This window comes from Echinops telfairi, unplaced genomic scaffold (genome assembly GCF_000313985.2).
Source record: "Echinops telfairi isolate 266 unplaced genomic scaffold, ASM31398v2 ScPeMD7_5592;HRSCAF=6446, whole genome shotgun sequence".
NCBI classification, from domain to species: domain Eukaryota; kingdom Metazoa; phylum Chordata; class Mammalia; order Afrosoricida; family Tenrecidae; genus Echinops; species Echinops telfairi.
The window spans coordinates 47034571-47051707 of record NW_022109491.1 but is presented as its reverse complement, the minus strand read 5'-3'; the positions used below and the strand labels follow the sequence as shown (position 1 = coordinate 47051707).

Here is a 17137-nt window from a genome sequence, read left to right as displayed (position 1 = left end):
ATGGACTTCTGTTTGTTGATCTTGTATCCTGCCACTCTGCCAAATTCCTCTATTTCTTCCAGTACTCCCCTTGTCAAACTTTTGGGATTTTCCATATATAATATCATGTCATCTGCAAATAACGATAGTTTCACCTCTTCCTTCACCAGACGAATACCCTTGACGTCTTTTCTTTGCCTTATGCTGTTAGCTAAAACCTCCAACACAATATTAAACGGGCAAGGGGCATCCTTGTCTGGTCACCTTTTTCAGTGGGATTGTGTTAGTCTTTTCTCCATTGACTACCACGTTGGCTGTTGGTTCTTCATATATAGTTTGTATTGTCTTGAGGAACTTTCCTTCCATTCCTGTCTTCTCAAGTTTCTTGAACAGGAATTGGTGTTAGATGTTGTCGAATGCTTCTTCTGCATCTATTGATATTTTCATGTGGTTCTTATAGTTGATTTGTTTTTGTTTTTTTGTCAATGTGACGAATAATACTAATGGTCTTTCATATGTTGAACCATCCCCGCAACCCTGGTATGAATCCCACTTGGTCATGGTGAATTACTTGTTTTGTATACTTTTGTATTCTGTTGGCTAGTATTTTGTTAAGGACTTTTGCATTGATGTTCATTCGGGATATTGGTCTGTAGTTCTCTGTTCTTGTGGGATCCTTGCCTGGTCTGGGTATCAGAGTTATACTCACTTCATAGAAGGAGTTCGGGAGTTTGCCGTCTTTTTCTATGTTCTGGAAGAGTTTGTGTAGGATTGGTGTTAGTTCTTCCCTAATAAATTTGGTACTCTTTTGGGGTGCTCTTCAATGCCCAGCATTCCAACAGCTCTGATGCTCACACTGTCATCAGTTGCTGGAGGCAACTTGTTGAAATGCTCATTGATAAAATCTCATTGTGACGATTTAATAACTGCTTAAGAGCATATGTGGCAACCTCATTAATCCAACCTATTGTCAAATTAAAATGAGGCTTAAAAGGGTTTTGATTAGTACAGTTATCGTACAATTTTACTCATATAATCAATGAAGTTATAAAGTCTGCAAGACACTATTGCTAAATTGCTTCTTCCATGACTTTCTAACACAATTTTCTTCATCTTATAGAATTACAAATGTGTCTGAATTCCCTGACAGGATTGTCATTTCCTCAGTGAGCTTTGACATGCCTATTGTAGGAAGCACACATGAAAGACAGCAGTGCCTCATGATCCCTGCACTCTGGCATTGTATTAGCCAGAAAAAAGGAGATTGTATGTTTTGTCAATATTATTGACCGCTTAGGATCTAGAGAATGGCCTCATATCACAATTTTGTTTATTTATTTTTTAAGAAGCTCTAATCTCATACGACGTGGGCATCCTTAAGGAGAACACTAATTTGCTGCTCTTCAAAAATATTTTGGAAAAGAGTTGCTCCAGATTTGGATAACACATCATAACCTCTGGCTTTTTTTTTTAACCAAAGAAAGAGTAGACATTTCTTTTCCATTTTAAACTTTGTACATTTCCTCTAAGATCAAGAATATTTGCTCTCGATACTCTGTTCAACATCATGATGGAGATTGCAGCCAGAGCTGTTAGGTTGGAAAAGGAAATAAATATATTGAGACTGGAAAGGAGAAGGTAAACTATCTCAAGTGACATGACATTGTTTATTTAAAAAAAAACTAAGGAATCCACATTAAAAACTAAGAACTATATTAGTGGCATTGATCTATATAGGTGATAGATTAATTGCTGAAGTGTTTACAAGCCATCATAAAAACCAAACCAAAAAAATAATGACTGAGTAAAATGGGGGCTAGGTGGCACACATTTGATCTCTCCTGAGTTCCTCGATGCTATGAAGCAGAGGTTAGACATGCCTCTACCCTCCACCTTTCTTTGCCTATTCCAATATCAATCATACCTCCAATAACACTCTACATCTATGCTGAGTTTGATCATTCATTGCAAGGGCCACGCACAACTCGTAGACAAGTCTCTCTGGTCTTCAGCCTCTCAGTCCTGTGAGGCCTTGGTTTTTGCCTTGGTCGGCCAGGGTCCTGCTCTTCCTTATGGTCTCATGGTTTTGGCACTGCTCCTTTGTTCTTTGTCATGGTCTCCTTGCCTCTGGGTCTGCTCATGGTCTGGCACCTTTGCTCTGTCCCATGGTCTTCATGCCACAACGTGTGGTCTTGCCTCCACCACTTCAGAGATTTTCAGGTTCCTCCACTGGTGGTCCTGTTTCTGATGGTACTGGGATTTCTCTCTGTGCTTCCTAGATCTTTCTTTTACACAAAGGAATGACTTTGAACGAGGTGTGGTTATATTTCAGCAGATTAAACTCCCGAGGAAGCAAAGGGTGGTAACTTGGTTTACACCCTCTGCTAAAACGGGGACTTAATCCCACTCTAATCCACATAACAGAGAGCTCCCTCCCTCACAGGTAGGTTGTTGTTGTTGTTGTTTGTTGTTAGGTGTCATTGAGTTGGCTTTACTAAGCATGGCGTCTTTCTCCAAAGGCTGGTCTCTCCTGATAACATGCCCAATTCCAGAGTAGAAGTGAGAATTTATATTGTATCACACATGGGATTAATTGACTACATCTCAGTGATTCTCCTTAGGACTGGAGGGTTCTAGAGATTTTCTATCAATCACTCCTGAAATTCTGGACCTGTGCAAATGGTCTGAGCATGGCCTGTGCCCATCAGAACTGTGTGTCTTATTTCCCACCATTCCTTCTTTTAACTCTGCAGTTCAAGATACACATGTCTTCTCTATAACAGTTCGCAGAGTGAGGAGAATGAGGTGACTTTAATTCTACAGTCACCTCCACTCTTGCTCCCCTTATGTGTTTCAGTTTCTCTGGGCTTCATTCAGTAAAGGAGTCACATTTGCCCCCAGCATGTATAAAAATCTATGCTTACCCTCCACAGTTAGCCATTGTAGCAGATAATGCATAGCACCTCTCACATATTCCTTGTCCCAAACCTTGAAAAAAAATTCACTGTTGTCTTGCTATATGTTTATGCCCAGTGACTTTTGTGGAAGGGCAACAGTCATGCCACATTTTGCTGTGCCTTTTTTTTTTTTTTTTTGGTAAGGGGCATAGGAACATAGGTTTTATTTTTATCACCAAAGAACTCTGACTTTTACCAACATAGGTGAAAAGATGGTCAGATAACCTGTGTTTGTGAACCATGTCTTTGTGCACAAAAGGGCAGATTCTATTTATTGAGCACCAATGAAAGAACCTAGATCAGGCTTCTGACTCTGAGAGCTCCACAATTTTGACTAGATGGTAACTGGAACGGTTTTATTAATTGGCATCTCTAAGCTTTGCCGATAGTGTAATAATAGACACCTACTAATATGTCTCCCAAGACATTGCACGATGTGTCAGCCTTTTTAATTCATAAAGTTTGAATTATATCAATTTCTCCACATTATTTCCCCCCCCCAATTCAAGAGTAGAGGCAGTAATACCTTTTTATCAACAAGGTTAATGAACTAACTAGAACCCAGCAGTCCTCACTTAACCAAATAATAGTTTTCTTGAATAATTGTAGATAAGACAAGCATGTCCTCTATAAATTAACAACAAAGTGATCTATATATTGTAATATTTTCATTTTCTTAAAGTAAAAATTAAAGCAATGAGTTGAGTGATTTTTGTATATACTGATTTTATGTTTTCTGGATATTGTTTGGCCTCGGGGAAGGAGTGAATCACTGGGTCTGTTTGCTCTGGAAGAGCAGGCATAAGTCCACTAAAGAAAGTCAGTGAGACAGATGGCTGGCTATTGTGTTACAACCATCATCTGCTGGGCTGAGAGCAAATATTAAGTGAATAATGTATATATAATTGGTGTTAAAGTACAGTTGCAACATTTCTAATACCATTTGAAGGATGGAACTTTCTTGAACATTTGTATTTCATAGAATACTCTATTGAAATGTTTTTGTTTACAAGGCTTATCTATTTTAAACTGCTTTAAAGTGAACATTTTCCCCAATACTTCTGTGCAATATTTTGAATTGAAATGGCCCATAATGGCCCCCCCCTTTTTTATTTCCCATAACAACATGAGCTCTAAATTATAGCTGTGCAATTATGTAAACAATGGAAATGCTTCCCAAATGAACCCTTCCTTTAAAATTTTCATTTTGTGTAATTGTTGGAAGATTTGGAACCATAATAAACAAAATTATTTTACACATCTATCGTCCTAAAGGTCAATTATAAGAGAACCAAAGAAACAACACTGAGCAACATGAATAAACCAATTTCTGTTGACATCACCATAAGGTTTTTTTATCACTTATGTTTTTTTCCATTTACTGTGTACATAACATTCAATTAAAGCAATTCATTTACCAGGCTGAATGTGGTTTGTGTTTATAGACCTGTGCTCTGTAGGGGAGGAAATAACATGCCTTTATTTGAATTTCCTGATTTTTTTTTTCAAGATCAGTGATAAGAGACAGATGTTCTCACCAGTTACTTTCTCATAAAACTGAATCTTCTGATAAGCTGCAGATTTACAATTATAACCTTAGAATGTACATGGACTTTTACCCAAAAGCATGAGGAGAAATACTATTTTGATGGCCTATTCCCTTTATCACAGCATTTTGTAGCATACATTTTATTTCCTTTAATTGAAAGCATTAAACCACACCCTGGTCAGCTTATAAAAATAAGCTAGATTCTTATATTAAACCTCATCTTCATTGACTGTTTAGTCTGGTTAGAGTATGGAAAGAAACTAATCCTGATATCAGTCTTATATAGAACTATTTAGAAAAATAGAACATGAAAAATATAAAAATATAATATTTAGAATTTTGTCATTTGCCTTAATATTACATATGCTATGGCTAATTGCTGTAAAGCTAAGGATATTATTTATTTTAATTTTAATGTCAGAGTTTTATAATTTCTATGTAATGGAATAGGCTTATTTGTGCCACCTTGAACTGTTTAAAAATAATCTTTCTGTATAATAGCAAAATAATAGTTGACTGAATTCTGCACAGTAAATGTGCAAAATAAGTTCTAGAAAGTAACACATTTCAAAATCTTCCCTTTTGGGAATTTTTCCCTCATGTCATTGTGTTTGCTATTTTTTAGGTTCTTTTTTTTCTATTTATAAAGGCACATTTTCATATCTACTATCCCATTAGATGCAATTGTTTAAGCAGGTTATCATCACATTAAGCATTATATGTCTGCCCATAGTTGCATATTGCTTTCCATCGTGTTCTTGATTTCTTTCTGTCATGTCAGAATTTGAGTACAGGGGCATTGCCAACTAGTGGTCATATACACAACTCTGAACAATATCAAATCACAGAATGAGCATGTTCCCCTTATCCTACTCCAGTTTTTGTGACGCTCACAAGGAGCTAGCTGGAATTGGTATAAGAACGTCTCTCAACACCTCTATGTTTTATTTCTCCTTTTCAACAAGGAGAATAGCCCAGAGCTTCTAATTGTGTTTTGCAAAAATCCAGTCTCACTGTTTACTGCCACTGTATTTATTGAAGGGTTATTTTCTATATATGAGAGGTAGGCTTGTTTTCAGGGTACCTTAAAGAAATTCTTAAGAATGAGTCATTTTAAGTAGTGTATTAAGTAAATTATATTCACTTTGAACGTGCATATGACAGAAAGTGGGAGCTTGTACGTGAATGAATGAAGTTTGAGAAATATCCTATATTGCCTATACATAAAGCTCGGGAGTTTGGGAAGACACTTCCAAACTCTTTGGATTGATTTTGATTCTTTTCGCCAAAGATTCCAGTTATAAGTGATCTTAATGTATTGAGGAGAAAGCAGAAAAAGGATTTTGCTTTGAACAAGAATATCTAATCATAACACTTTTGTGTACATCTATAGGGATGTGCAGCTGCTCTCCTGTGAGCAACATACAGTTATTTCTCATTTGTAAAAGTTATCACAGAGATTAAAGAAAACTTTGCATTGTTTCATTTCAGCATGGATAAGCAAACAAGCAGGCATATGGCTATAGTGTTGCTGAATGGCTGTGTACTTGACTCTTTTAGCCCCCACATTAGCCCAGCCTGTGCTATATTTCCCTTGTGACTGCTGGCCTGCGCTGGTTCTCCTTGAGGCTCTGGCTTCGTGTGGGTGGCAGGGAAGCATAGGGCAGCCATCTGTTATTTTGCCCTCTCTTTCTGATCTTCTTGCCTGTAGAAACAGGTTAGGTTAAAGTGGCTGGCCTAGGTCCAGTGGGTTGAAAAGGGGTGGGGGTGGGGGTAGGTGGAAGGCGTGGTCTGTGTGACTTTATCCTGGCCACACACATACCTGCTGTCTCTAGATTCAGTAAAAATTTAGTCATTTTTTCCTGAATTCCCTGTGTTAGAAAATTGTTACCTTTTCACATATGACCCTTATAAAGCCAAATGAATACCATTTTTAAACTGACTTTAACGAATTAAAAAATTTCACACAAACATCCCAGAAAAAAATATTTCAATTAAAACTCTAAATTCCAATAGTGAAACAGGGCTAGATTTAAGTATGTGCTAAAGATTTTTAAAACCTACTGGGTTCAGGGTTTAGTTCCTCAGCCAGCAGATGGAATTAATATAAGCATAACAAAGTTAACATCACGGTTGTTTGCATTATTAATCTTCAAATGCACAGCATTCTGCTACCTTGATAGCAGGTTTGCATGAATCCTTTCATTGCAGCATATGTCAACAGAAATGTGCTTCCATCTGCTGCTGGAGAGTTTGGTGCCTGATATTCTGAGCCTCGGCCCAGCACAATGCGTACCTCTGTGAGTAATTACAGGTGTGTGGTGAGGAGCCCAGGGCATTAATCAGAGGCTTAATTATGAAAAAGGTGGATCTTTTGTTCTATTCGTAGAGCATGAGTGTACCACACACTTTCTAAACTGCATCATCCATCTGCTTACCCCCTTACAGTGTTTGCCTTAGCTGATAGAGACCCTGAAGTGTATCAAAGTACGAGATTAAAACAGGGTTAAACATTAACTTGAAAAAAGCATGGTAGAGGTTTTTCTTTCCTTTCTCTCTTCCTTCCTTGAAAAATAATATTTTTATTACCCATTTTACTTGCGGTACAGGAAAAAGTCTGTTTAATGCTAAAACATTAAATTAATATTTGCTAAAATATTTAAGAGAGTTTACTGGATTAAATATTGCAGTCATTTCAATAGATATAAAAAACATGATTTGTAGAAAGTAAATCTGTTCAGCAGCTAAGGAAAAAAATAAGTATTAAGAAAAATATTTTGTGATTAAATGAGAATTATGTTTTAAGAATACTACGTAGTAAAGCTATTTTTATTACAAAGGGCTAGAATTTAGCATATAACTACTAGTTTGTTCTAATTTAATAGAATTGAATCAGGATTATTTAAGGAGATTTTTTCAGATAATCACACTGAAAACGAAGACGCCAGGTCTTTTTTCATATTTTGCTTCTTATATATTCAGACTGTATCCACAAAGGCCACAATTTGAAATTACCAGTCATTACATGGGATAAAGATGGGGCTTTCTACCCCCGTGAAAAGTTACAGTTTCAGAAATTCACAAAGGCAGTTCTAGCCTGTCCTGTGGGGTTGCTATGAGTCAGCATCAACTCCATGACAGTGACTTTTATTTCTGAGTATAGGTTATGTAACTGTAAGTTATATAACTGAGTTTGTGATTTCTTACTAATTCCCCTTGTACACCCACACTTGCATAGATGAATTAGCTGTAGATGAAAGGAAAACCATCTAAGAGTGGCCCGTAGTCTACCACGTGTAGAAATGGAGTCATCACCTTAGTCAAAATAGATCTGGAAAGCAGTGGACCAGCCAGCCAGCTCCAAATGAGAGGCCATTTCAGACACAGGAATATGAAGTATCCAGGCACATAGTAGGCTTCACCTTACCTTGTGCACCATACAAAAGACTCTAATTGTGCTTTGCCATCACACTTGTACTTAGAGCCATAATCATTAGAAGTACCTGAGAACATTACTGGTAACAAAACCAAACTCCTTGCCATCGAGTTGACTCCCGACTCATAGCGAACCCTATGGGACAAGGTAGAACTGTCCCCTGAGTTTTTCTGAGACTCTGACTCGTTATGGGAGTAGAAAGCTCTGTCTTTCCTGGTTTCACACTGCTCATCTGGTGGGTTAGCAGCCCAACACATAACCCTTACCCCTACCAGGGTTTGCTCAACATTACCATAGCACAACATATATTCCCATTTTCTTGGCACATAAAATAACCTGGGGTGCACATTTTCATCTCTTTCACTTTCTTTAAGATATTTATATCTAACAGTGTGCTTTGAACTTTGAAAACTGAAATGGACAGAAAGCTAAAAATAGAATAGACTGAGTGATAGATATTTGAAAGTTCTATGTACCTCCCTTTTCCCACAGTTTGTCCAAGGAACTCGCCTTTAGTGTCTAGCTCCACTGCCAAGGTTTACATCTCAGACAATTCACATTATAGCTTGGTATCTGCATTTTCTTAACTGTAAAATGAGAACACTGGTCTAGATTGATTCATCTCCCAGTACCCCTTTCACAATAAAATTTCTGTGTTCTCTTAGATTATACAGTGGTCATGTGTATGAATGAACTGACAATTTAGGGGGTTTTTTCCCTTGAAAATTACAGTTTGGATTCTTATCTTCTATTTTTAGGATATCTTAAATACCATCATAAGGCACTGCCCACCCCGCTTCTTTTCCTTGGGCTTGCCTGGCTTCTCCATGCTGATGGGGGACTTCATCACGGCTGCAGCCAGGGTCCTCAGGGCAGACTTGGTGGTGGTAAGTATGAAAATCCTCGGCATCCAGGATCCCTGGAGGCTTCACAATTGCTAACAAGGTTCAGATTTCTCTACTCACATTACTCATTAGTGCAATGTGAAACTGGGCTCTCAGGGTAGATACACTGTTAGCTGATGTGTGAAATTGTAGAATAAGATGACACACTAGTGTTGGAAAGGTGTTTCATCAAAAGGCCAAAGTGTGAGAAATCATATCCTCACTAATATTTCAGCACATTTACACAGTCAGAAACTGAAATTGTCTCTTATAATCTTATTAGCATTTTCCGTTATATAGTGAAACAGCATAGTTGACTGTGGCAAAGACATAATTCTAAGTGTACATTAGCAGCAAGGTTGTCTTAAGAAATGTTAGTTACTAGTCTCTAGAAAATATTTTATTAAAATGCTAGAATACTAACATTTTACCTTGAAAATAATACATGTTTTCCTATTGTGCCATTACCAAAACTCTGGTAGAATTTTTATCCTCAAAAATTAAAAGCAAGTGAACTAAATGAGTATTAAAGGATATGAAAATAATTAATTTGCACTCTCCATACTTAACCTCTACGATTGAGGTTATGCGTTAATGCCCTTGAAAGAGTGGTCTTAAAGAGGGAGCTTCAAAAAGTTTGGAGAAATTACATTATCTTTCAGTTCTATTTTTCTACTGACTTGGTGAAGGCACTCTGTAAAGGACCTTTGCTACCTGTGCTTTGTGTGATTGTTGTCTAGACTGGTTCATGGTTTCACCTTCAAATGGTGTAAATAAATTAGCTGTACTATTTTTCAGGAACGTGTTTAAAATTAATGGGACTATGAAATAACCCAAAGTTTTGTATGACACGTGATTATTTTCTGTTTACTTATTCATCCTGTAAAGGATGGCACATTTTTGTGTGTGTGTTTTTTTATACTTCCCTCAGTAGATTCTTGCCTTATTGTTCTTTATTTTTTAATTTTAACTATACTGTAGATATATAATTCACATACCATGCAATTTGATGGTTTTCACATATTAAAGAAGTTGTGAAATCTTCACCACAATCAATTTTACAATTTATTCATTTATTTACTCATTGTTATAAGCTCCTCATTTTCCTGCAACCTCCCTGCCACAGCTTTAAGAAACTATTAATTCAGTTACTATCTTTATAGATTTTCCTATTCTGGATTTCATATACAGAAAAACATACCCCACCCCACCCCACCCCCCAAAAAAGAAACACCACCAATAAAAAATCCTCAATCCAAACGAAAGCAGAAAATAATAAAATGTAGAACAAATATAAAATGGGTCAAAAGGGAGAAAAATATGATAAGTTTGTAAATTTAATGTAACTACATCTGCATTAATACACTTTCCCATGCATTTTGTCTGATAGCAAGACTATTCACATCCCTGATCCATGGTCAGAGGGACTTCACTGGAGGCTTAATCCACCTTGGGGACCTGTCCATGAATTTTGGACTTTCACTGTCATCCTTGTTGTTAGGTGATACTGAGTCAGTTCTGACCCATGGCAACATTATGCACAAAAGAACGAAACACTGCCAAGTCCTGTACCATCCTCATAATTGTTCCTATGTTTGAGCCCATTGTTGTAGCCACTGTGTCAATGCATATCCGTAAGGGCCTTCCTCTTTTTTGCTGCCCCCTTACTTTACCAAACATGCTGTCCTTCTTCAGGGACTGGTCTCTCCTGACAACATGGCCAAAGTATATAAGATGAAGTCTTTTCATTCTTGCCTCTAAGGAGCCCTCTGGCTGCACTTCTTCCTAGACAAATCAGTTTGTCCTTTTGGTGATCCATGCACTCTGCCATCCATAGCCTTCTGTAAACTGGGAGCTTAGCACTTAAACTCTAATATAATTCCTTCCTCCGTTCTTGGATTTTGTTTACAATCCTTGGATCATGTAGGCTTGTTTGCTTGTTTCAAGCATGTCTGCGTGTTTTAAGACAAGCCTTTAAGGCCCCAGATGCTATTCTTTATGATAGCGAGACACCATCTGATTTCTTCACCACACTTTTCAATAGCACCTATGTCATCAGTGATCACTGCATGAGGGAAAGTATGGTGCAAGGGCACATCATAAGAACTAATTGATCTTGGATTAGGGCTATATTCAGTGCAAGCTCAAAATCTAATGATGTAGCTATCTGTGGTTTATATCTTTTCCTGGTACACTTTAGAGACATCATTAACATTTTATTGGGAAACAGTATAAATCATACCCATAAGACATATGGTGATTCTATTGACAGTATTAATTTAGCCAATGGTATAGAATTTAAAATACTGTTGAGAAAATGTACATATATGAGACAGCTTTTTAGACTAAAATACAGGGATCACTGATTTGTACAGATTGAAAAAATTTAAGTGTCTGGACGCTATTTGTGTAAACAATGAGGGTCAGCAATAAGGCAGAACTTTTAATAACATTCACTAAGGCAGAATTATGGCTGCTAGACCAAGATAGATCATAAAGGAGCAGAGTATGAAAATATCAGATATATGGAAGTCTTGACTTTTCTAGAGCAACCCTCAATGCAAGAAATTTGAACCAAATCCACAACCTCGGAATAATAGTCATCTGCTTCTTCTCACACGAGAGTCTTTCAGCCTTAAATCCAAGGACTTAAGCTCTTTTCAATCTGCTGTAGGTGTGTTTAAGGTAAAGTCCAGCTTCACTTAGTGGTGTTTCTAAATTGGATCCTTCTGGTATGGCCAATTAAGATTATTGTGCACCTTGAAGGGGCAAAGTCTAAAGTTCCAGTTGTCCCTAATGCACAGCCTGAGTCACCAAGGACCGGATAGAAGTTCAATCAAAAGTGCCAGATTGTGAACATAATTCCAGATGTATTCTCCCATGTAAGGTCTATAAGAATCATGTTAAGCATTTTCTCCAGTGGCAGGTTGCTCCTCATGGATTACCTGCCAACAGAAGTGAAATCACCTTCTCTGAGATAGACATGTGTTTCTCTCCACACCCCCAAACTTGAACTTTGATTAAGATTCACTAAACATCTTGTAGGAGCATCTGCTGATTTGTGATGACCATGGACGAATGCTACATGGTAGGAACTGATTGGTCTCTCTCTCTCTCTCTCCCCAGCATGAGAAACTGACCCTAGCTGAGGTGAGATCAGCTGTCAAAGTGATTTTTAAGATATACAAATAAGGAGGTGATATGGTTGATGAGCATTTGGGAGGCACATGACCTCATTGCTTGGGAGACCAGATTAGAGGATTGCTTGACCTAAAAACACATGATTGCCCTTGTCTTGGTGTTTATCCTTGTAGGGGTTATTTCTTACAATATTTGTCCTTTTGTGATTGACATTATCATGAAGTATTTTGTAGTTTCCTCACTGTGTTTTAGGGATGCATAGTTTTCTATTCCACCACTTATATGTTACTTTGTCATACTGTGGTGGCTTATGTGTTACTATGATGCTGGGAGCTATATCACCGGTATTTCAAACACCAGAAAGGTCACCCCGAGTGAACAAGTTTCAGCAGAGCTTCCAGTCTAAGAACAGACTATGAAGAAGTAATAGGCTTTTTATTTTTAGAGAAACTAGGCCCTGAAAACCTAATGGATAGCTGCAGAACATTGTCAGATACTAAAATCCTCCTAAATAGCAGCACAACATTGTTAGAGATAGTGCCAGAAGATATCAGGCACTTCAGGTCGCAGAGGCACTCAAAATATGAATGAGGAAAAGCTGCATTCTCAAAGTAGAGTCAACTATAATGATGTAAATGGATTAAAGCTTGTGAGAATAAAGCCTTCTACACATACATTTGCCAACAGGGCACAATTCAAAATGAGAAGAAACAGCTGCAAACATCAATTAGTAATCAGAACTTAGAATGTACAAAGTACAAATCTAGGAAAATTTGAAATTATCAAAAATGAAATGGAATGCATGAGGATACATATCCTGGGCATTAGTGAGCTGAAATGGACTGATATTGACAATTTTGAATCCGGCAACCATATAGTCATATGATTGACTATGCTGAGAATGACAGATTCAATTGGAATGCCATTACATTCCACATCAAACAACAGTTCAAGGTCTGTCTTGAAGTATGATTCTTTGATCTAACTCCGTACACGGAATTCCAGTCAATAAAAGTATTACTCAAATTTATGCACCAAACTTTAAACCTAGTGATTAAGAAATTGAGGAATTTCACCAACTTCCTCTGTCTGAAATTGATCAAACATGCAATCAAGATGTATTGATAATTTTTGGCAATTAGAATGCAAAAATTGGAAGGAAAAGAGGAAGGAGCAGTATTTGGAACATACATAGCTGGAGATCCCCTGATAAACTGCATGAACTCAAGCCATGGTGTTTTGAGTTGATTCATATGGAGATGAAAGTTGGGCATTGGATAAAGAAGACCAAGTAAGAATTGATGCATTTAAATAGTGATGCTTTAGAACAATATTTAAGTCATGATAGACTGTTAAAAAGACAAAGTGATCTGTCTTGAAGAAATATGGCCAGAGGCCATCGTAGAGGCAAGGATGGCGAGACTTCATTTTACATACTTTGTACGTGTTGGCAGGAGAGACCAGTCCCTGGAGGAAGACATCATGTTTGGTAAAGTCGAGGGACAGAGAAAAAGAGGAAGGCCCTCAGCAAGATGGATTGAATATAACAACTGTGAGGGTGGCTCAGGACTGGGCAGTGTTTCATTCTGTTGTGCATGAGGTCACTCTGGGTCAGAGCAAACTTAATGACACCTAACAACAGCAGTACCTTGTTTCCAACTCACTGCCAACGTCTCTCTTCAACCCAGTCTTCCTTACTGAACTCTAAATGTGAGGATTTGATTGCCTGCTTGATATAATCATTTGGGTAGAAGGTATCTCAAATTGGTATCCTTGGTTGGTCACAGAATTCTTCCTATCACAGGACACACCCCTACCGCTTTGTTCCATTAGTTTTCTTTATTTTTATGAAAACATAATCTTTAAGTATAAAAGTGATAGAATGTTATATCTAACACCTAAATTCTAGCATCAAGATTTTACTCCTCTTGCCTATATATCCCATTAATTTTTTTTACCTAAATATTTTAAAGCAAATCCAAGGTATTATATCATTATTTCTCTGTTATTTCTTTGTGTTGTCTCTTTGTATTTGTCACTTCCCACGTATTGTACTTTTACATGATGTTTATATCCCACACCAGTGGTAAAGATTTTGAGTTTTACCACTTCTCTACCCCTCAAGTGGATGTTTAATAAACTGTCCTGTGATAAGAGGTACCTGCAGCTGCTCTTATTAATCTGTGAACCCAGATCATCTTTCATATCTCTGCTTCTTCATCACCTTCCTAATGAAGAATTTCTGGCCTCTCTCTTTCCATATACCTCTTACCAAGCAGAATTAATCATTCCATTTTTGGTGCATCTCCAGGTTCTAGATATGATTCTACCATGATTTCTAGAAAGTTATTTGAAAAATTTAACATTTAGTGCATTTATCTGACTCAAGGGGAGGGGAGGGACCTGCAATGTAGTGAATTACTTAATGTGGCTCTTATTATTAATGCCATAGCCTTATTAATAAAGCCAGATGCTGTATTACTCCCACTAATTGGCCTTTTCTAATAGGTTTTGGTAAGAAGGTAGGAGATGTTAATGGTGGTGGAATAAATTGGAAAAGGATATCAATAATGTTTGTACAACATGAAGAGTGTAATCAAAGGCACTTAATTGGATATGTAGAAGTTATTGAATTGGAGAATGTTGTTACATATATTTTTGCCATAATTTAAAAAATGATTACACTAATAACAATGAGTACAAGGAAGAAGAAAATGTTCTAAAATTCATTGTGGTGATGATTGTACAACTCTTCTGATATTATTGAATTATCGAATTGTATGACATGTGGATGAAGTGCCAATAAAACTTTTTTTAAAAAAAGGAAAATAGGAGAAATACATTAATTAGATTATGTCATTCACAGTCAACAGTGAGTGACTATTAACAGAGTTAATTGTGATTACCATTCTTCTGGGAATAAAATCAGCCATCTGAGAAACACGAGGGATCTCACTACCAGCCACGGTAGAATCAGGAATGAAGCATGTGTTTTAGACCGTGAGATCCCAATGCATTGAATCTCCTTGATCAAGAGAGCTATGACCGTCCGTAGAAGAATGGCAGAGGAGCATTAGCAGAACCAGGAGACACAGTATGAAACAGAAGAGCAGCGTTCCCAGCCCACAGAACAAGTAAAGCTGAGTGCCTTGGGCTTGGATCAAGGCGCCGGTTTGTGTAGTAGGGTTCTTAACTGGGGGAATTGGTTTTGCTGGCCCACAAAATGGAGTCTGAGAGCCTTCATTCAGGCTGAGGGTTAGAGACGAGTGGCATACCCATTGGGCCTTTATTGGCAGCTGTAAAAGATCTCTGTGACCTTGCCCAAGCAGAGCAGAGGCTGAGTGCCAGAGAGATGCCTGCCTGCAGACATGGCAGAGAAAAAAACTGTCCTGACTGAATATTTATATCCTGAGTATTTCTCACCTGTTAAACTTTCGGATTATGAGCAGAGTCTGAGTTCTGTGTGATCTAGTTGAAAAGTAGAGAGTGCTATTGGAGACAGAGCAGGTCTCAAATCTATCCAAGCCTCAGTAGGAGACCAAGGATAAATGTCACCTGAAAGGACCCTACTTTGTAAGTCCCCAGCTACTACTGCTCTCTATTCATCAAAGGCCCCTTATTTTGACCCTGTGGAGGAACTTGAATGTTGATGTTAGGTGCCACTGAGTCTGTTTCAACTCATAGCAACCCTGTGTCCAGCACAATGAAAACCACCCAGGCCTGTGCTATTGGCCAACTGTTATGTTTGAGACCATTGTTGCAGCCAGATGTGTCACTCCTTCACTTTTAAGTGTCTTCCTCTTTGATCCTGCCCTTGCACTCTACCCAGCATAATATGCTTGTTCTTTTCCAGGGACTGGTCTCTCCAAAGTAGGAGACACAATTTATCCACATTCGCTTCTAAGGAGCATCCTGGCTGTACCTCTTCCATGACAGATGTTTGTTCTTTTGGCAATCCATAGTACTTTCAGCATAATTCAAATACATCGATTGTTCTCCAGTCTTCTTTATTCAATGTCCAACTTTCACATTAAGTGTTTGAAAATAATATGGCTGTGTCAGAGAGTGGTATTGGAGACAGAGCATGTCATATTACACTTTTCCTGATTTTAAACTGCCTGGTATTCTCTTGTTTTTTTCACTCCACTGCCTCTTGGTCCATGTACACGTTCTTCATGAGCACAATGAAGTGTTCTGGAATTCCCATTCTTCTCAAGGCTGTCCACAGTTTGTTATGATCCACACAGTAGAAAGCCTTCACATAATCAATAAAACACAAGGAAACATTACTCTGGTATTCTGGGCTTTCAGCCAATATCGATCTGACATCCACAATGATATCCCTGGTTTTGTATCTTCTTCTGAATCCAGTCTGCACCTCTGGCAATTCCTTGTCAATGTTCTGCTGTAACCATTGTTGCCTAATCTTCAGAAAAATTTTATTTGTAATATCAATAATATTGTTCTATAATTTGTGCATTCTGTTAGGTCTCCTTTCTCTGGGATGGGTACAAAGATAGATCTCTTCCAGTTAGTTATTGGAATAGCTGTCTTCCAAATTTCCTAGCACAGATGAGTCAGTGCTTCATCAACTCGTTGAAACATTTTCATTGGTATCATTTCAGTACATCTTGGACTTCTTCTTCCACAAATACCATTGGTTACATTATGTTACCTCTTGAAATGCTGGAATGTCAACTACTTCTTTTTGGTTCAGTGACTATGTATTTCTTCCATCTTCTTTGTATGCTTCTGCACCATTCAGTATTTTGCCCGTGGAATCTTTCACTGTCGCAAGCTCAGGCATGAAATTTTTCTTTGTTTACTTTAGTTTAAGATTTGCTGAGCATGTTCTTCCTTTTTTGTTTTCTAACTCTAGGTCTTTGCACATTTCATTATGATACTTCATGTTCTAGAGCTTACTTTTGAAATTTTTTTGTTCAGCTCATTTATTTCATCATTATTAGCATTTGCCTTAGCAACTCTATGATTAAGAGCAAGTTTCAGAAATTCTTTCGACATCTACTTGTATCTTTTCTTTGATTCCTATCTTTTTAATGACCTTTTGCTTTCTTCATGAATGATGTTTTTTTTGGGGGGGGTTAAATAATCATTTTATTAGGGGCTCATACAACTCATCACGATCTGTACATACGTCATCTGTGTCCAGCACTTTAGTACATATGTTGAC

At 37.6% G+C, this 17137-nt stretch overlaps 1 protein-coding gene across 1 annotated transcript in view; it reads left to right on the top strand.

Annotated features, from left to right (window-relative positions):
- The window catches only part of RALGAPA2 (Ral GTPase activating protein catalytic subunit alpha 2), a 364385-nt gene that overhangs the window by 150459 nt on the left and 196789 nt on the right, over window positions 1–17137 (top strand). The window contains exon 23 of the mRNA XM_045295177.1: window positions 8680–8808. Coding sequence (XP_045151112.1) covers window positions 8680–8808 — 129 coding nt within the window. The remainder of the gene's footprint in view (window positions 1–8679; window positions 8809–17137) is intronic.